Source organism: Brachyhypopomus gauderio, chromosome 9, assembly GCF_052324685.1.
Source record: "Brachyhypopomus gauderio isolate BG-103 chromosome 9, BGAUD_0.2, whole genome shotgun sequence".
NCBI lineage: Eukaryota > Metazoa > Chordata > Actinopteri > Gymnotiformes > Hypopomidae > Brachyhypopomus > Brachyhypopomus gauderio.
The window spans coordinates 19,500,760-19,522,901 of record NC_135219.1 but is presented as its reverse complement, the minus strand read 5'-3'; the positions used below and the strand labels follow the sequence as shown (position 1 = coordinate 19,522,901).

The following is a 22,142-nucleotide window of genomic DNA, read 5'->3' as shown; positions in this document are numbered from 1 at the left end:
TTCAGCCGTCTCGAGTCTCGGCTGCATCGTCTGCGTTATATTTAATACACTTACGTTTGCCTATAGAACCAATGATGATCCAGCCCCCCTCCTATCCTGAATGAACTCATCTCCCCTCACACTGAATCTCACATCCTTCACGCAGCTCATCTTGAATCACTCAGGAGACAGGGAAGACACACATCCACACTCTTTTCTGCAGTAACAGAAGCCAGGTGGTAAAATGTCACTCCACTGCCAGTCTGTACAGTGAAGCCCCTTAGTCTCACTGCTGAGACACCGACTGAAGACCCATGTCTTCAAAAGGCTCTTGAAAGATCCCTCGACACTTCAAAGGTACTTGATTGGTTAATAATCCTAAATAATCTTAATATATTCATATGGATAATCTTAAAATAAGCCATCGAATTAAAACTGCAGACAGGAGAAATGAATAACACTGACTAATTTCAGTGACACCTGTCCAGGATTAGGATATATCAGGCAGCGTGTGAGCAGTCAGTTCTTAACATTGTTGTGTAGGAAGCACATTGATGTGTCGGAAGCAGGAAAAATGGGAAAGTGTGTCCATGTGGCCATGCTGATCCTCGTCCACATGAGAATCAGAAAGGGACCACAGAGTAATGGAAGGCTATTCTGATTCATCATGTTTTCATTTATGTTGTGTGGATGGCGGGGTGTGAGCACAGTGTGTACAGAGGGAGAAATGGCCCCAAGATGCTCTATGGGAAGAAGGCAAGCTGGTGAGGGCAGTGTGAAGCGTTGGGTAATGTTCTGCTAGGAGATCTTGAGTCCTGGAATTCATGTGGATTCTACTTTGACATGCATCACCACCACAACATTGTAGCAGACGAAGTGCAGCCGTTCGTGGCTTTAGTATTTCCTAATAGCAGTGGCCTCTTTCAGCAGGATAACGCTCCCCACGACCAGGAGTCCAGGGGTGGTTTGAGGAACAAGTGTTTTGGTTTGTTGACTTGGCCTCCAAATTCCCCAGATCTCAGTCCAACTGAGAATCAGTAGGATGTGCTGCAAAAACCAGCCCGACCCATAGAGGCCTCGCCTTGCAACTTACAGGACTTAAAGGATCTGCTGCTAACATCTTGGTGCCAGAAACCACCTTCAGAGGTCTTGTAGAGTTCAGGACTTGACATGTCAAATCTGTTTTGTCAGCACAAGGGGGACCTAAACAATATTATGCAGGTGTTTTTAATGTATGCTTTATTTGATACAAATAAGGAAAGAATTCTGGGGTCCTAGCTTGATGGTGTCCTCTGACTAGTTGTACTAGCACAACAGTAACTTATATGGAGAAAACAAAGTACTTTTGCAAGTTGATTTGGGCAAGAGCATCTCCTAATTGCTGTAAATATAAATTATCTACATAGATGTTTCTGAGGGGAGCGGTTCACTTCAGCCCAGCCAAAGTGTGTATATCATTGTAAGCACAATTGCCTGGTTTTGATAAGCAGACCCTACCAGTGTGCAGCGAACAGATGAGAGAGGTTGGCGTAAGGGTTTTTCAGGTCTCTCAGCCTGAGAGACGCCTCTGTATATACAAGGAGAATCCATAATGTCACCGTTGACACACAGATACCCTTCTCTGTAAAAGGAAACAGACACAGAAACACAAAAAGGTGAACGCACTGTCCATTCAAACATTAATCCTCAAGCCTCTGGAATGACTCTAAGATTCTTAACCATTTGCTGAATTATACACGACAGCCACAGCATACAGTGAAAAAAATTAATTACTACATTTAAAAACAATGCCCTTTTAAGACTAGAACAGCTTACTCTGCCACTTACCTGTGTGCCATATGTAGTTCAGTAACACATATGTGCTGGCCGCAAAGAACAGCCAGTGCAAAGGAACAAAAATCAAGCAAAATATGTCCAGGGTGAAGGCTGCACACACAAATACCACACAGATAGCCTATAGGAGAACAGGAAGACGCATTAGCTACCCAAGCTATACCAACGTTTGGTCATTATTGCATGAGCATGTGACAGTGTTTACAATATCAAGAATGCCTGTCTCTAATAAAATCAAACAGCTATGCGTGCAGGAAAGATGCATTAGCATTATATATTTTTGCACTAATTATATCTTGAAAAAGGCTTCACATAATTCAGCAACAATCAGTAATAAAATAATTCAAACAAAAAAATATTATATAATAATTACTTTCATAATTACTTCAGCAATAAAATAAAAATGGCATACCAGCCCGTGGCAGTGGAATGTGGTGTAGACAGTTCCGAGGAAGAGCCAGCACGGCCACAAATATTCCAGCCTGAACTCCAGAATAAAGTCCGCCAGGAGCACGAGAATCCAGACCACCATGAACTTCAGGAAAGAGTACGCACTGAAAACGGTGAGGAAACACACACTCATGGTGATGAATGGAACATCAACATTTTGATGAATGTTCTGGATTCTGGCAAGATGTATGATGACGAAGGCTTGTGATAATTAGGGGTCCAAGCACCAGCGGTGCTGGAACCCTATTGTATTTGTTCCGATTATTATTAGGGTTCACACACATAGTGTGGGAAACCTATTGTTATTGCTCGGATTTTTCTTTCTTATTAGGGTTCACACACACAGTGTGGGAAACCTATTGTTATTGTCGGGTTTTTTCTTTCTTTCTTATTAGGGTTCACACACGTAGTGTGGGAAACCTATTGTAATTGTCGGGTTTTTTCTTCTTATTAGGGTTCACACACGTAGTGTGGGAAACCTATTGTTATTGTTAGGTTTTTTCTTCTTTCTTATTATTAGGGTTCACACACATAGTGTGGGAAACCTATTGTTATTGTTAGGTTTTTTCTTCTTTCTTATTAGGGGTCCAAGCACTGAAGGTGCTGGAACCCTATTGTAATTGTTCCGATTATTATTATTATTCTTCTTTTTCTGCCCTAAAACGCGTTGTGCAGACCAAACCGTAACACCTACAGACTTCTCCTTTGGCCAACTTGTAGTACTCCTCTCCGCTACTCAGGCGCAACACGCCAGCCCGATCCGACCATAGGTGGCGCTATAGAGCGCAAAAAATTGTCACGCCTACACCGTATGTCATAAACAAAAAATTCCAATTGCATCTGATCAGTCATCTTCCATTCTACAAAAAATACATTTGAACCCATAAGCTCCGCCCCTTACATGTCGAGCTAATTTGCATAATATGCAAATTTGCACACATTTTTGAGCGCGTACTAGTCCCTGGATTTGTCACATACATGCACATATGTGGTATCAAAACGTTCAGAAGAGTCTGAACTTTAAAAGTTATGGAGCCAAAGTGCACATTTCTGCACATGGGCGTGGCCACATGCATCACAAGTCAAGCGTCGAAAATTCCTTCGCCAAAAAACCACATATTCTGCTGTATCTCAGGCATACTTTCATGTATTCACTCCAAATTTCACACACATGTACCTATTGGGTGTCTAGACCTGCACATGCATTTTGGCAGACATGCACACCTAGGTGGCGCTATAACGGCCAAAAAACTCTCCTGCCCACACAGATTGGCCAAATAACTCCAAACTTGGTACGCATCATCTATATGCACCTATGACACAGGTCCATGACCTGCACCATCATATGTCCAATATGGCCGCCGCTATCGACCAATCAGCTTTCAGTACACATTTCACAAGCTTATCATAAGCCAATCAACATGAAACTCACATATTATGTTCATCTACACACCCTCTAAGACATACTCAAGTATGACGGGAATTGCACCACTAGGTGGCGCTATACTAGAATTTCCTGAATTACCCCTACATCTTTCTTACACATGCACACACATGCAATGGCCTACCTATAGGTTTCATATACACATTGCTTCACCCATACCTACCCAGTGATTACACACACATGCTTACGCATCTCAGGCGTGCCAGATGGTGCCCATACCCTGTGCTTGGACCCCGTAATTGCCGCTTGCGGCTATATTTATTATTATTATTTTTCTCCGCATAAAACGCATACTGCAGCCTAAACCGTAAGGCCCAGGGAGACCAAACTTGGCAGACTGGTGTAGTCTGTTTGCGGGACCGTGCTTAAGTACAGACACCCAAATTGGCCTGATGGTGGCGCTATAGCGCAGCATTTTGCGTTTGGGTTCATATCTCCCACCCCGTAGGTCGTAGAAACAAAATTCCACTTCAGGTGCATTCCTTGGCTCCAGACAAACAAAAAAGCCTCAAGAACCATTAAGCTCCGCCTACTTAGATTTTTGCTAATTTGCATAATATGCAAAACCTACTTTTTCATACTAGTCCCTGGTTTTTCATCTGATCACCACAATCTTGGTGTCAAAATATTCACAAGAATCTCATTATCAAGGAACATCAACAAAACTGTGACATTGGTATACAGTCTGGTTGTCACATGTCAATCAATAGCTCTGAGGCGTGGCCAAATTGACTTCAGCAGCTATATCTCAGCAATGCTTTGACATTTGACATATGAAAATTTATCAGTTGTTAGGGCACATGACTCAGAGGTCACAGGTCAAAGCTGGCCACGATTGTCCAAAAGGGGGCGCTATAACATGGGGAAATTTGTTTCTCAGAAACCATTAGTCACATCAAGCCCAAACTTTACAGGCATCATCAGGGGCCCAAGTGGTATCAAGGCACACAATGATGACCTCATCACTCAAAAAACATGGCCGCCATGAGCCAATTAATTTTTATTTGAATTAATTGGCCATTTGACAGACTTACCATTGGCCAATCAACATGAAACCTCATCACTGTGCATATCCCAGGACTATGTGTCATACTGTGCAGTGTTGAAACATTTGGCCACTAGGTGGCGCTATTTGTGAAAATCATGCATAACTCCTCCAAATTTTCACTTAGGAACATGCAACTTGTTTCTTTTTATACCTTGCAGTAGACCTGACAACTTTGCAATTACAAGTCCTATTAAAAAATGCATACTTTTGTCACATTCATCAATTGTTTGAAAATAGCTCTTTAAGAACTAGTCCTAGGAATTTGATCCAATGATGGCAAAAATGGCATAGGCATAATCAGTAGACACTGTAGTTAACTAAATATGGAAAAAATATTGCATTTTTATTTTTCTGATTGGTCAATTTTTCCATTATATCCTTCTGGCCATGCCATAAATGACCTTTATTGCTATAACTCATAAACCATGTAAGTGATCAACTCCCAATTTGAAAGGCTTTTATACACTGAAGTCCTTGTGAGGTAGGCCAAGTTTGGTTCAAATTGGCCTGTTGGAGGCGCTACAGTACCCAAAAACCTGAGAAATCATAAAAACTCACGCAGCAATCTTGTTATGCAGAATACAGACAAGTAATGGGGCTTGTATGATTCAGATCAATGAGGTCTATAACATTGCAAATACAACTCATAACAAAAAGTGCACTGCCTGACCAGAAATGAACCTTTTAATTCACCAAAATGTCATTGCATTACTGAGATTAATGAGATATCAGTATGATAGTACTTGGGCTCCATCTAGTGGCCAAACACCGAAACTGACTGAAAACAATTGCTCACATGAAACACCACACAAATGCACACAATGCTGATCTCAGCATGTGATTTAGTTCTGTGATCTGAATCATTTTGCCAATACACATTATTTTGATCCTTTTGGGCCTTTAGTGCCTCAGTTGAATTGAATGTTTTGTCACATTGATTTACTTATGCATTTTTTCCAATCAAACAGCTTCTATTCACTTTTGGGTCTAAAGGACCTATTGGGCTTCTTTTTGCCTATTGAGGCCAAGAGGCCAATTTGTTGGTCTAAAAGACCCTTTGGGCTTTTTTGCCTTTTTTTGTGTGAACCCGCCAATCGCCGCTTGCGGCTATATTTTCTTATTATTATTTTTCTCCGCATAAAACGCATACTGCAGCCTAGACCGTAAGGCCCAGGGAGACCAAACTTGGCAGAATGGTGTAGTCTGTTTGCGGGACCATGGTAAAGTACAGACACCCACATTGGCCTGATGGTGGCGCTATAGCGCAGCATTTTGCGTTTTGGTCCATATCTCCTACCCCGTAGGTCCTAGAAACAAAATTCCACTTCAGGTGCATTCCTTGGCTCCAGACAAACAAAAAAGCCTCAAGAACCATTAAGCTCCGCCTACTTAGATTTTTTGCTAATTTGCATAATATGCAAAACCTACTTTTTTATACTAGTCCCTGGTTTTTCATCTGATCACCACAATCTTGGTGTCAAAATATTCACAAGAATCTCATTATCAATGAATATCAATAAAACTGTGACATTGGTATACAGTCTGGTTGTCACATGTCAATCAATAGCTCTGAGGCGTGGCCAAATTGACTTCAGCAGCTATATCTCAGCAATGCTTTGACCAATCTTCATGGAAATTTATCAGTTGTTAGGGCACATGACTCAGAGGTCACAGGTCAAAGCTGGCCCAGATTGTTCAATAGGGGGCGCTATAACATGGGAAAAACTGTTTCTCAGAAACCATTAGTCACATCAAGCCAAGACTTTACAGGCATCATCAGGGGCCCAAGTGGTATCAAGGCACACAATGATGACATCATCACTCAAAAAACATGGCCGCCATGAGCTAATAAATTTTTATTTGAATTAATTGGCCATTTGACAGACTTACCATAGGTTCATACACATGAAACTGACATGGTATGTTCATGTACACACCCTCTAAGACATACTCATGTTAGAAGGGAATTGCACCACTAGGTGGCGCTATACTAGAAAATCCAGAATTTCTCCTACATATTTTCACTTATCAAGAAATGCTTGCATTCATATGATTGTATGCAGAATTCCTAGCAACTTTCTAATTACATGTGTTTTGCAAAAATGTACCACTTTTTCACTATTATCAAATATATATAACTTGTCATTTTCATACTAGTCCTAGCATTTTAACTCCATTACCTTTAAATCACACCTTGTAATACTCAGCAGACTCTGAAATGCTAAGATTAGCAAGAAAATCCTAAGGTTTTCACAAATTAATATTTTTCATATGCATCACAATGCTACCATCGTAACACATCAAATTCACAGTTCAATAACTATGCCATAGTATGTCTGATTGTTATGAAAATTGACATCAACATTCACATGACCATTGTGGTGCTGTGTGCCAAGTTTGAGCCAAATCCGTCCACAAACAGCTCTACAGTGAATATTTTCATTTTCCATACTGACCAGTGCAGGGAGGCATAGACAGCTGCTAAGACACGCACGTTCTCACACACGCTGCCCCCCTCCTCCACTCCCCCATGCTTCTAACACTTTACAACCCTTGGGCTCTCCCTCCCCCTCTCTCTCCTTCACATGCACTCACAAAAACAAAGGCCTCTGGCCTATAGGTTTCACATACACACTAATTCTAGCCATTACTACCAATTACCCAGTGACTAATATACAGATATTTAGCCTCTTTTTTCCACACACCCTCACATAGGACTTCCTATATGCTTCATATATACATTTCTCTAGCCATTTCCAACACACTAACTGATATTTAGCTTCATTTTTCCATCCACACTCTCAACACATGCCCTCTATACATCCTGAAATGACATAAGAGAGGACAGAGACATGTAATTCACATTTCACACACAACCTCTAAATAACTGCATGCTTTACTTATCATCAAAGTCTTGTTAGATACACATTCCTAGTGGCCTCCCTACTATGGGCACAACAGTGAGAACATGTCAGAGTAGGGATGAGAACATCATGAACAGGCAAAGATAAGAATATTTGTGTTATTTTATTGTATAGTAAGCCATTACTCTTTGGTTTGTTTGAGATTCGCATGTGACAGATTTTGTCAGCTAAATGAAAAGGGTTAAAGAGTGGGGTTTACATGTGGGGCATTAACAAGAGCTCTCCTGCTGCTATGTTCACAACTTCTGACAAATTCAGCCAAAGGTATATTTATTTGACTAGGCCCCTGGGTCAGTGTGTCAGTGCTTTTAACCTAATCTCAGCATTTGATTTAGTTGTATGGTCTGAATCATTTTGTTTAATATCTTCCACACTGTATGGCCTAGAAACAAAATTCTACTTCAGCTGTATTCCTTTGCTCAAGCCAACCAAAAAAGCCTCAAGAAGCCCTTACTGCATACATGAAAAAACACACAAACACACACATACAAAGCTAATCACAGCATTTGATTAACTTCTATGATCTGAATCATTTTGCCATGACATTTTGTTTTGATCTTTTGGGCCTTTATTGCCCCAGTTGAATATTTTTTTGCAAATTACATTATCTGTCCATTTTTTAGACTGAAGTAGCTTCATATCACTTGTTGGTCTAAAAGACCCTTTGGGCTTTTGTGCCTTTTTTTGTGTGAACCCGCCAATCGCCGCTTGCGGCTATATTTAGGGTTCACACACATAGTGTGGGAACCCTATTGTAATTGTTAGGATTTTTCTTCTTTCTTTCTTTCTTATTAGGGCTCCGAGCACCAAAGGTGCTGGAGGCCTATTGTAATTGTTAGGATTTTTCTCCTTATTATTATTATTATTATTATTATTCTTTTTCTGCCTTAAAACGGATCGCACAGCCCAAACCGTAAGGCCTACAGACTTGAAACTTGGTCAATAGGTAGTAGTCCCTCCCGCTACTCAGGCGCAAGACGCCAGCCAAATCCGCCCATAGGTGGCGCTACAGCGCACGCAAACGCATTCAAGTAAATTGCCAGTACCACGTATGTCCTAAATTTAAAATTCTTTCATATACATGTTCCTTGTCTCCAAACCTACCAAAAAGCCTCAAGAACCCATAAGCTCCGCCTACTTCGTTTTCGAGCTAATTTGCATAATATGCAAAATCGCACACATTTTTGAGAGCTAACTAGTCCCTGGATTTTTCACATACATGCACATATGTGGTATCAAAACGTTCAGAAGAGTCTGAACTTTAATAATCTTTAACAAAAAATGCACATTTCTGCACATGGGCGTGGCCACATGCCACACAAGTCAAGGGGCAAAAATTTCACAGCCTAAAATGCACATTTTCTGCTGTATCTCATGCATACTTTTACATATTCACACCAAATTTCATATACATGTACCTGTTGGGCGTCTACACCTGCCCATACATTTTGGCACACATTCACACCTAGGGGGCGCTATAACTGCCAAAAAACTCTCCTGCACACACCGATTGGCCAAATAACACAAAACTTGGTATGCATCATCTACATGCACCTCTGAGACAGGTCCTAGATCTGCACCATCATATGTCCAATATGGCCGCCACCATCGACCAATTAGCTGTCAGTATACAATTTCACAAGCTTTACAAGCTTTACATATGTCAATTGACCTAAAACTCACATGGCATGTTCAGGTGCACACCCTCTAAGACATACTGGGGTATGATGGCAATTGCACCACTAGGTGGCGCTATACTAGAAACTCCTGAATTACGCCCACATAGTATGACATAAAACAACAAACTTGGACTCATATGATTCTACGTAGAATCCTTAACAACTTTGTAATTGCAAGTGCTTTACAAAAATGTACGGATTTTGACATATTATCAAATATGTATAATTTCCATTTTCCACACTACTCCTAGGATTTTCACTCCATCACCTCAAATCACACCTTGATATACTTAGCAGACTATGCAATGCAAATGTTGTGCAAAAAATCCTAAGATTTCCACAAATTTATATTTTTCATATGCATCACAATGGTACCATCATAACACATCAAATTCATATTTTTATAATTCCGCTATAGTATGTCCTATGTTTATGAAAATTGACATGCACATTCACATGACCATTGAGGTGATATTTGCCAAGTTTGAGCTAAATCCGTCCACAAATGACTCTACAGTGAATATTTTCAATTTCCATACTCAGCAGTGCAAGGAGCGGTAGAGAGCCGTTTGCAGGCACGCACGCTCTCATTCTCGCAGACGCAGAGTGCCCCTCTCATCCACTCCCCACCCCCCACTCCCCCAACCTTCTAACACTTAACAACCCATGTCTCTGTCTCCCCCTCCCTCTCTCTATTTCACATGCACTCACTTCTCACACACGCAGAGTGCCCCTCTCATCCACTCCCCCCACACTCCCCCAACCTTCTAACACTTAACAACCCATGGTCTCTGTCTCCCCCTCCCTCTCTCTATTTCACATGCCCTCACAAAAAACAGGCCTCCCTATAAGCTTCACATACACACTGCCTTAGCCATGCCTACCCATACATTACAGTAACACATAAAAACACCTAATTCACACACACACACACACACACACACACACACACACACACACACATACACCTACTTATGTGTATGCATCACAGATTGAGCACATACATGTCTGACATGACAGTGTGAGTTCACTGTGACAACTAAGACTGTCCATTATATGCAATCACTCACACACATACACAGCTCTAACTGATGAACACAAACATTATCACACCAAACCTCTCTCTCTCTATTACACATGCACACACATGCACTGGCCTACCAATAGGTTTCACATACACACTGGCCTAGCCATATCTACTATGCCTTCGCCCCAGGCATGCAAGTCGGTACCTATGCCACTTGCGAGGAGCCCGCTCATTGCCGCTTGCGGCTATATTTATTAGGGTTCACACACGTAGTGTGGGAAACCTATTGTAATTGCTCGAATTTTTCTTCTTTTTTTTTTTTCTTCTTATTATTATTATTATTTTTCTCCGGATAAAACGCATACTGCAGCCTAAACCGTAAGGCCCAGGGAGACCAAACTTGGCAGACTGGTGTAGTCTGTTTGCGGGACCGTGCTTAAGTACAGACACCCAAATTGGCCTGATGGTGGCGCTATAGCGCAGCATTTTGCGTTTGGGTTCATATCTCCCACCCCGTAGGTCGTAGAAACAAAATTCCACTTCAGGTGCATTCCTTGGCTCCAGACAAACAAAAAAGCCTCAAGAACCATTAAGCTCCGCCTACTTAGATTTTTTGCTAATTTGCATAATATGCAAAACCTACTTTTTTATACTAGTCCCTGGTTTTTCATCGGATTTGTTCAATCTTGGTGTCAAAATATTCAGAAGAATCTCATTATCAATAAATTTGAACAAAATTGTTACATTTGCATACAGTGTCGTTGTGACATGTCAATCAATAGCTCTGAGGCGTGGCCAAATTGACTTCAGCAGCTATATCTCAGCAATGCTTTGACCTATCCTTATGAAAATTTATCAGTTGTTAGGGCACATGACTCAGAGGTCACACGTCAAAGCTGGCCACGATTGTCCAATAGGGGGCGCTATAACATGGGGAAATTTGTTTCTCAGAAACCATTAGTCACATCAAGCCCAAACTTTACAGGCATCATCAGGGGCCCAAGTGGTATCAAGGCACACAATGATGACCTCATCACTCAAAAAACATGGCCGCCATGAGCCAATTAATTTTTATTTGAATTAATTGGCCATTTGACAGACTTAACATTGGCCAATCAACATGAAACCTCATCACTGTGCATATCCCAGGACTATGTGTCATACTGTGCAGTGTTGAAACATTTGGCCACTAGGTGGCGCTATTTGTGAAAATCATGCATAACTCCTCCAAATTTTCACTTAGGAACATGCAACTTGTTTCTTTTTATACCTTGCAGTAGACCTGACAACTTTGCAATTACAAGTCCTATTAAAAAATGCATACTTTTGTCACATTCATCAATTCTTTGAAAATAGCTCTTTAAGAACTAGTCCTAGGAATTTGATCCAATGATGGCAAAAATGGCATAGGCATAATCTGTAGACACTGTAGTTAACTAAATATGGAAAAAATGTTGCATTTTTATTTGTCTGATTGGTCAATTTTTCCATTATATCCTTCTGGCCATGCCATAAATGACCTTTATTGCTATAACTCATAAACCATGTAAGTGATCAACTCCCAATTTGAAAGGCTTTTATACACTGAGGTCCTTGTGAGGTAGGCCAAGTTTGGTTCAAATTGGCCTGTCGGAGGCGCTACAGTACCCAAAAACCTGAGAAATCATAAAAACTCACGCAGCAATCTTGTTATGCAGAATACAGACAAGTAATGGGGCTTGTATGATTCAGATCAATGAGGTCTATAACATTGCAATTACATCTCATAACAAAAAGTGCACTGCCTGACCAGAAATGAACCTTTTAATTCACCAAAATGTCATTGCATTACTGAGATTAATGAGATATCAGTATGATAGTACTTGGGCTCCATCTAGTGGCCAAACACCGAAACTGACTGAAAACAATTGCTCACATGAAACACCACACAAACGCACACAAAGCTGATCTCAGCATGTGATTTAGTTCTGTGATCTGAATCATTTTGCCAATACACATTATTTTTATCCTTTTGGGCCTTTAGTGCCTCAGTTGAATTGAATGTTTTGTCACATTGATTTACTTATGCATTTTTTCCACTCAAACAGCTTCTATTCACTTTTGGGTCTAAAGGACCTATTGGGCTTCTTTTTGCCTATAGAGGCCAAGAGGCCAATTTGTTGGTCTAAAAGACCCTTTGGGCTTTTTTGCCTTTTTTTGTGTGAACCCGCCAATTGCCGCTTGCGGCTATATTTATTATTATTATTTTTCTCCGCATAAAACGCATACTGCAGCCTAGACCGTAAGGCCCAGGGAGACCAAACTTGGCAGACTGGTGTAGTCTGTTTGCGGGACCGTGCTTAAGTACAGACACCCAAATTGGCCTGATGGTGGCGCTATAGCGCAGCATTTTGCGTTTGGGTTCATATCTCCCACCCCGTAGGTCCTAGAAACAAAATTCCACTTCAGGTGCATTCCTTGGCTCCAGACAAACAAAAAAGCCTCAAGAACCATTAAGCTCCGCCTACTTAGATTTTTTGCTAATTTGCATAATATGCAAAACCTACTTTTTTATACTAGTCCCTGGTTTTTCATCGCATTTCTTCAATCTTGGTGTCAAAATATTCAGAAGAATCTCATTATCAATAAATTTGAACAAAATTGTTACATTTGCATACAGTATCGTTGTGACATGTCAATCAATAGCTCTGAGGCGTGGCCAAATTTACTTCAGCAGCTATATCTCAGCAACGCTTTGACCAATCTTCATGAAAATTTATCAGTTGTTAGGGCACATGACTCGGAGGTCACAGGTCAAAGCTGGCCCAGATTGTCCAATAGGGGGCGCTATAACATGGGAAAAACTGTTTCTCAGAAACCATTAGTCACATCAAGCCAAAACTTTACAGGCATCATCAGGGGCCTAATTGGTATCAAGGCACACAATGATGACATCATCACTCAAAAAACATGGCCGCCATGAGCCAATTAATTTTGATTTGACCTAATTGGCCATTTGATAGACTTACCATAGGTTCATACACATGAAACTGACATGGTATGTTCATGTACACACCCTCTAAGACATACTCATGTTAGAAGGGAATTGCACCACTAGGTGGCACTATACTAGAAAATCCAGAATTTCTCCTACATATTTTCACTTATCAAGAAATGCTTGCATTCATATGATTGTATGCAGAATTCCTAGCAACTTTCTAATTACATGTGTTTTGCAAAAATGTACCACTTTTTCACTATTATCAAATATATATAACTTGTCATTTTCATACTAGTCCTAGCATTTTAACTCCATTACATTTAAATCGCACCTTGTAATACTCAGCAGACTCTGAAATGCTAAGATTAGCAAGAAAATCCTAAGGTTTTCACAAATTAATATTTTTCATATGCATCACAATGCTACCATCGTAACACATCAAATTCACAGTTCAATAACTATGCCATAGTATGTCTGATTGTTATGAAAATTGACATCCACATTCACATGACCATTGTGGTGCTGTGTGCCAAGTTTGAGCCAAATCCGTCCACAAACAGCTCTACAGTGAATATTTTCATTTTCCATACTGACCAGTGCAGGGAGGCATAGACAGCTGCTAAGACACGCACGTTCTCACACACGCTGCCCCCCTCCTCCACTCCCCCATGCTTCTAACACTTTACAACCCTTGGGCTCTCCCTCCCCCTCTCTCTCCTTCACATGCACTCACAAAAACAAAGGCCTCTCTGGCCTATAGGTTTCACATACACACTAATTCTAGCCATTACTACCAATTACCCAGTGACTAATATACAGATATTTAGCCTCTTTTTTCCACACACCCTCACATAGGACTTCCTATATGCTTCATATATACATTTCTCTAGCCATTTCCAACACACTAACTGATATTTAGCTTCATTTTTCCATCCACACTCTCAACACATGCCCTCTATACATCCTGAAATGACATAAGAGAGGACAGAGACATGTAATTCACATTTCACACACAACCTCTAAATAACTGCATGCTTTACTTATCATCAAACTCTTGTTAGATACACATTCCTAGTGGCCTCCCTACTATGGGCACAACAGTGAGAACATGTCAGAGTAGGGATGAGAACATCATGAACAGGCAAAGATAAGAATATTTGTGTTATTTTATTGTATAGTAAGCCATTACTCTTTGGTTTGTTTGAGATTCACATGTGACAGATTTTGTCAGCTAAATGAAAAGGGTTAAAGAGTGGGGTTTACATGTGGGGCATTAACAAGAGCTCTCCTGCTGCTATGTTCACAACTTCTGACAAATTCAGCCAAAGGTATATTTATTTGACTAGGCCCCTGGGTCAGTGTGTCAGTGCTTTTAACCTAATCTCAGCATTTGATTTAGTTGTATGGTCTGAATCATTTTGTTTAATATCTTCCACACTGTATGGCCTAGAAACAAAATTCTACTTCAGCTGTATTCCTTTGCTCAAGCCAATCAAAAAAGCCTCAAGAAGCCCTTACTGCATACATGAAAAAACACACAAACACACACATACAAAGCTAATCACAGCATTTGATTAACTTCTATGATCTGAATCATTTTGCCATGCCATTTTGTTTTGATCTTTTAGGCCTTTATTGCCCCAGTTGAATAATTTTTTGCAAATTACTTTATCTGTCCATTTTTTGGACTGAAGTAGCTTCATATCACTTGTTGGTCTAAAAGACCTTTTGGCTTTTGTGCCTTTTTTTGTGTGAACCCGCCAATCGCCGCTTGCGGCTATTTTTAGGGTTCACACACGTAGTGTGGGAAACCTATTGTTATTGTTAGGATTTTTCTTCTTTCTTTCTTTCTTATTATTATTATTATTTTTCTCCGCATAAAACGCATACTGCAGCCTAGACCGTAAGGCCCAGGGAGACCAAACTTGGCAGACTGGTGTAGTCTGTTTGCGGGACCGTGCTTAAGTACAGACACCCAAATTGGCCTGATGGTGGCGCTATAGCGCAGCATTTTGCGTTTGGGTTCATATCTCCCACCCCGTAGGTCCTAGAAACAAAATTCCACTTCAGGTGCATTCCTTGGCTCCAGACAAACAAAAAAGCCTCAAGAACCATTAAGCTCCGCCTACTTAGATTTTTTGCTAATTTGCATAATATGCAAAACCTACTTTTTCCTACTACTCCTTGGTTTTTCATCGGATCACCACAACCTTGGTGTCAAAATATTCAGGAGAATCTCATTATCAAAGTTGCTTAAAAACATTTTGAGATTTGCATACAGTCTGGTTGTCACATGTCAATCAATAGATCCAAGGCGTGGCCAAATTTACTTAAACAGCCATATCTCAGCAACGCTTTGACGGATCTTCATAAAATTTTAACAGTTGTTAGGGCACATGACTCCGAGGTCACAGGTCAAAGCTGGCCTCGATTGTCCAATAGGGGGCGCTATAACATGGGAAAAACTGTATCTCAGAAACCATTAGTCACATCAAGCCAAAACTTTACAGGCATCATCAGGGGCCCAAGTGATATCAAGACACACAATGATGACATCATCACTCAAAAAACATGGCCGCCATGAGCCAATTAATTTTTATTTGAAATAATTGGCCATTTGACAGACTTACCATTGGCCAAACAACATGAAACCTCACCACTGTGCATATCTCAGGACTATGTGTCATGCTGTGCAGTTTTAAAACATATGGCCACTAGGTGGCGCTATTTGTGAAAATCATGCATAACTCCTCCAAATTTTCACTTAGGAACATGCAGCTTGTTTCATTTTATTCCTTGCAGTAGACCTGACAAATTTGCAATTACAAGTCCTATTAAAAAATGCATACTTTTGTCACATTCATCTATTGTTTGAAAATAGCTTTTTACAAACTAGTCATAGGAATTTGATCCAATTATGGAAAAATTGCTATGAGCATAATCAGTAGACTCTGTAGGTAAAAACTGAGTAAAAAAATGTTGGATTTTTATTTTTCTGATTGGTCCATTTTCCCATTATATCATTGTGGCCATGCCATATATGACCTATATTGCTATAACTCATAAACCATGTATGCAATCAATTCCCAATTTGAAAGGCTTTTATATCCTGAAGTCCTTGTGAGGTACGCCAAGTTTGGTCCAAATTGGCCTGTCGGGGGCGCTACAGTACCCAAAAACCTAAGAAAACATAAAAACTCATGCTGCAATCTTGTTATGCAGAATACAGACAAGTAATTGGTCTTGTATTGTCCAGATCAATAAGTTCTATAACATTGCAATTGCATCTTATAACAAAAAGTGCACTGCCTGACCAGAAATGAACCTTTTAATTCACCAAAATGTCATATTGCATTACTGAGATTAATGAGATATCAGTATGGTAGTACTTGGGCTCCATCTAGTGGCCAAACATCGGAACGGACTGAAAACTATTTCTCACATGAAATACCACACAAACACACACACAAAGCTGATCTCAGCATGTGATTTAGTTCTGTGATTTGAATCATTTTGCCAATACACATTATTTTGATCCTTTTGGGCCTTTAGTGCCCCAATTGAACATTTTTTTGCACATTGATTTATTTGTGCATTTTTTCCACTCAAACAGCTTCTTTTGGGTCTAAAGGACCTATTGGGTCTATTGCCTATTGAAGCCAAGTGGCCTATTCGTGTGTGAACCCGCCAATTGCCGCTTGCGGCTATATTTTCTTATTATTATTTTTCTCCGCATAAAACGCATACTGCAGCCTAGACCGTAAGGCCCAGGGAGACCAAACTTGGCAGAATGGTGTAGTCTGTTTGCGGGACCGTGGTAAAGTACAGACACCCACATTGGCCTGATGGTGGCGCTATAGCGCAGCATTTTGCGTTTTGGTCCATATCTCCTACCCCGTAGGTCCTAGAAACAAAATTCCACTTCAGGTGCATTCCTTGGCTCCAGACAAACAAAAAAGCCTCAAGAACCATTAAGCTCCGCCTACTTAGATTTTTTGCTAATTTGCATAATATGCAAAACCTACTTTTTTATACTAGTCCCTGGTTTTTCATCTGATCACCACAATCTTGGTGTCAAAATATTCACAAGAATCTCATTATCAATGAATATCAATAAAACTGTGACATTGGTATACAGTCTGGTTGTCACATGTCAATCAATAGCTCTGAGGCGTGGCCAAATTGACTTCAGCAGCTATATCTCAGCAATGCTTTGACCAATCTTTATGGAAATTTATCAGTTGTTAGGGCACATGACTCAGAGGTCACAGGTCAAAGCTGGCCCAGATTGTTCAATAGGGGGCGCTATAACATGGGAAAAACTGTATCTCAGAAACCATTAGTCACATCAAGCCAAAACTTTACTCGCATCATTAGGGGCCCAAGTGGTATCAAGGCACACATGGATGACATCATCACTCAAAAAACATGGCCGCCATGAGCTAATTAATTTTTATTTGAATTAATTGGCCATTTGACAGACTTACCATAGGTTCATACACATGAAACTGACATGGTATGTTCATGTACACACCCTCTAAGACATACTCATGTTAGAAGGGAATTGCACCACTAGGTGGCGCTATACTAGAAAATCCAGAATTTCTCCTACATATTTTCACTTATCAAGAAATGCTTGCACTCATATGATTGTATGCAGAATTCCTAGCAACTTTCTAATTACATGTGTTTTGCAAAAATGTACCACTTTTTCACTATTATCAAATATATATAACTTGTCATTTTCATACTAGTCCTAGCATTTTAACTCCATTACCTTTAAATCACACCTTGTAATACTCAGCAGACTCTGAAATGCTAAGATTAGCAAGAAAATCCTAAGGTTTTCACAAATTAATATTTTTCATATGCATCACAATGCTACCATCGTAACACATCAAATTCACAGTTCAATAACTATGCCATAGTATGTCTGATTGTTATGAAAATTGACAGCCACATTCAAATGGCCATTGTGGTGTTGTGTGCCAAGTTTGAGCCAAATCCGTCCACAAACAGCTCTACAGTGAATATTTTCATTTTCCATACTGACCAGTGCAGGGAGGCATAGACAGCTGCTAAGACACGCACGTTCTCACACACGCTGCCCCCCTCCTCCACTCCCCTATGCTTCTAACACTTTACAACCCTTGGGCTCTCCCTCCCCCTCTCTCTCCTTCACATGCACTCACAAAAACAAAGGCCTCTCTGGCCTATAGGTTTCACATACACACTAATTCTAGCCATTACTACCAATTACCCAGTGACTAATATACAGATATTTAGCCTCTTTTTTCCACACACCCTCACATAGGACTTCCTATATGCTTCATATATACATTTCTCTAGCCATTTCCAACACACTAACTGATATTTAGCTTCATTTTTCCATCCACACTCTCAACACATGCCCTCTATACATCCTGAAATGACATAAGAGAGGACAGACACATGTAATTCACATTTCACACACAACCTCTAAATAACTGCATGCTTTACTTATCATCAAAGTCTTGTTAGATACACATTCCTAGTGGCCTCCCTACTATGGGCACAACAGTGAGAACATGTCAGAGTAGGGATGAGAACATCATGAACAGGCCAAGATAAGAATATTTGTGTTATTTTATTGTATAGTAAGCCATCACTCTTTGGTTTGTTTGAGATTCACATGTGACAGATTTTGTCAGCTAAATGAAAAGGGTTAAAGAGTGGTGTTTACATGTGGGGCATTAACAAGAGCTCTCCTGCTGCTATGTTCACAACTTCTGACAAATTCAGCCAAAGGTATATTTATTTGACTAGGCCCCTGGGTCAGTGTGTCAGTGCTTTTAACCTAATCTCAGCATTTGATTTAGTTGTATGGTCTGAATCATTTTGTTTAATATCTTCCACACTGTATGGCCTAGAAACAAAATTCTACTTCAGCTGTATTCCTTTGCTCAAGCCAACCAAAAAAGCCTCAAGAAGCCCTTACTGCATACATGAAAAAACACACAAACACACACATACAAAGCTAATCACAGCATTTGATTAACTTCTATGATCTGAATCATTTTGCCATGACATTTTGTTTTGATCTTTTGGGCCTTTATTGCCCCAGTTGAATAATTTTTTGCAAATTACTTTATCTGTCCATTTTTTAGACTGAAGTAGCTTCATATCACTTGTTGGTCTAAAAGACCCTTTGGGCTTTTGTGCCTTTTTTTGTGTGAACCCGCCAATCGCCGCTTGCGGCTATATTTAGGGTTCACACACGTAGTGTGGGAAACCTATTGTAATTGTCGGGTTTTTTCTTCTTATTATTAGGGTTCACACACGTAGTGTGGGAAACCTATTGTAATTGCTGAGATTTTTCTTATTATTAGGGTTCACACACACAGTGTGGGAAACCTATTGTTATTGTCGGGTTTTTTCTTTCTTTCTTTCTTTCTTTCTTATTATTATTTTTCTACTGATAAAACGCATACTGCAGCCTAGACCGTAAGGCCCAGGGAGACCAAACTTGGCAGGATGGTGTAGTCTCTTTGCGAGACCGTGCTAAAGCACAGAGACCCACATTGGCCTGATGGTGGCGCTATAGCGCACCATTTTGCGTTTTGGTCCATATCTCCCAAACCGTAGGGCCTAGAAACAAAATTCCACTTCTGATGGATTCCTTGGCTCAAGCCAAACAAAAAAGCCTCAAGAACCATTAAGCTCCGCCTACTTAGATTTTTTGCTAATTTGCATAATATGCAAAACCTACTTTTTTATACTAGTCCCTGGTTTTTTATCGGATCACCACAACGTTGGTGTCAAAATATTCAGGAGAATCTCATTATCAAAGTTGATTAAAAACATTTTGAGATTTGCATATAGTCTGGCTGTCACATGTCAATCAATAGCTCCGAGGCGTGGCCAAATTTACTTAAACAGCCATATCTCAGCAACGCTTTGACGGATCTTCATAAAATTTTAATAGTTGTTAGGGCACATGACTCCGAGGTCACAGGTCAAAGCTGGCCACGATTGTCCAATAGGGGGCGCTATAACATGGGAAAAACTGTTTCTCAGAAACCATTAGTCACATCAAGCCAAAACTTTACAGGCATCATCAGGGGCCCAAGTGATATCAAGACACACAATGATGACATCATCACTCAAAAAACATGGCCGCCATGAGCCAATAATTTTTTTTTTAATTAATTGGCCATTTGACAGACTTACCATTGGCCAAACAACATGAAACCTCACCAGTGTGCATATCTCAGGACTATGTGTCTTGCTGTGCAGTTTTGAAACATTTGGCCACTAGGTGGCGCTATTTGTGAAAATCATGCATAACTCCTCCAAATTTTCACTTAGGAACATGCAACTTGTTTATTTTTATTCCTTGCAGTAGACCTGACAACTTTGCAATTACAAGTCCTATTAAAAAATGCATACTTTTGTCACATTCATCAATTGTTTGAAAATAGCTATTTACAAACTAGTCATAGGAATTTGATCCAATTATGGAAAAATTGCTATAAGCATAATCAGTAGACTCTGTAGGTAAAAAGTGATTAAAAGAATTTTGATTTTTATTTTTCTGATTGGTCCATTTACCCATTATATCATTGTGGCCATGCCATTTATGACCTATATTGCTATAACTCATAAACCATGTATGCAATCAACTCCCAATTTGAATGGCTTTTATATCCTGAAGTCCTTGTGAGGTATGCCAAGTTTGGTTCAAATTGGCCTGTCGGGGGCGCTACAGTACCCAAAAACCTAAGAAAACATAAAAACTCATGCTGCAATCTTGTTATGCAGAATACAGACAATTAATTGGTCTTGTATGATCCAGATCAATAAGTTCTATAACATTGCAATTACATCTTATAACAAAAAGTGCACTGCCTGACCGGAAATGAACCTTTTAATTCACCAAAATGTCATTGCATTACTGAGATTAATGAGATATCAGTATGGTAGTACTTGGGCTCCATCTAGTGGCCAAACACCGAAACTGACTGAAAACTATTGCTCACATGAAATACCACACAAACACACACAAAGCTGATCTCAGCATGTGATTTAGTTCTGTGATCTGACTCAATTTCCCAATACACATTATTTTGATCCTTTTGGGCCTTTAGTGCCCCAATTGAACCTTTTTTTGCACATTAATTTATTTGTGCATTTTTTTCCACTCAAACAGCTTCTTTTCACATTTAGGGTCTAAAGGACCTTTTGGGCCTCTGCCTATTGAGGCCAAGAGGCCTATTCGTGTGTGAACCCGCCAATTGCCGCTTGCGGCTATATTTAGGGTTCACACACACAGTGTGGGAAACCTATTGTTATTGCTCGGATTTTTCTTTCTTATTATTATTATTATTTTTCTCCGCATAAAACGCATACTGCAGCCTAGACCGTAAGGCCCAGGGAGACCAAACTTGGCAGAATGGTGTAGTCTGTTTGCGGGACCGTGCTAAAGTACAGAGACCCACATTGGCCTGATGGTGGCGCTATAGCGCAGCATTTTGCGTTTTGGTCCATATCTCTCACCCCGTAGGTCCTAGAAACAAAATTCCACTTCAGGTGCATTCCTTGGCTCCAGACAAACAAAAAAGCCTCAAGAACCATTAAGCTCCGCCTACTTCGATTTTTTGCTAATTTGCATAATATGCAAAACCTACTTTTTTATACTAGTCCCTGGTTTTTCATCTGATCACCACAATCTTGGTGTCAAAATATTCACAAGAATCTCATTATCAAGGAACATCAACAAAACTGTGACATTGGTGTACA

General features: G+C 40.1%; 1 protein-coding gene across 1 annotated transcript in view; it reads right to left on the bottom strand.

Annotated features, from left to right (window-relative positions):
• LOC143523358 (macoilin) overlaps positions 1–22,142 on the bottom strand; it is a 68,723-nt gene that overhangs the window by 4,056 nt on the left and 42,525 nt on the right. The window contains exons 3-5 of the mRNA XM_077017744.1: positions 2,225–2,366; positions 1,807–1,933; positions 1,477–1,600 (exon numbers count right to left, since the gene is read on the bottom strand). Coding sequence (XP_076873859.1) covers positions 1,477–1,600; positions 1,807–1,933; positions 2,225–2,366 — 393 coding nt within the window. The remainder of the gene's footprint in view (positions 1–1,476; positions 1,601–1,806; positions 1,934–2,224; positions 2,367–22,142) is intronic.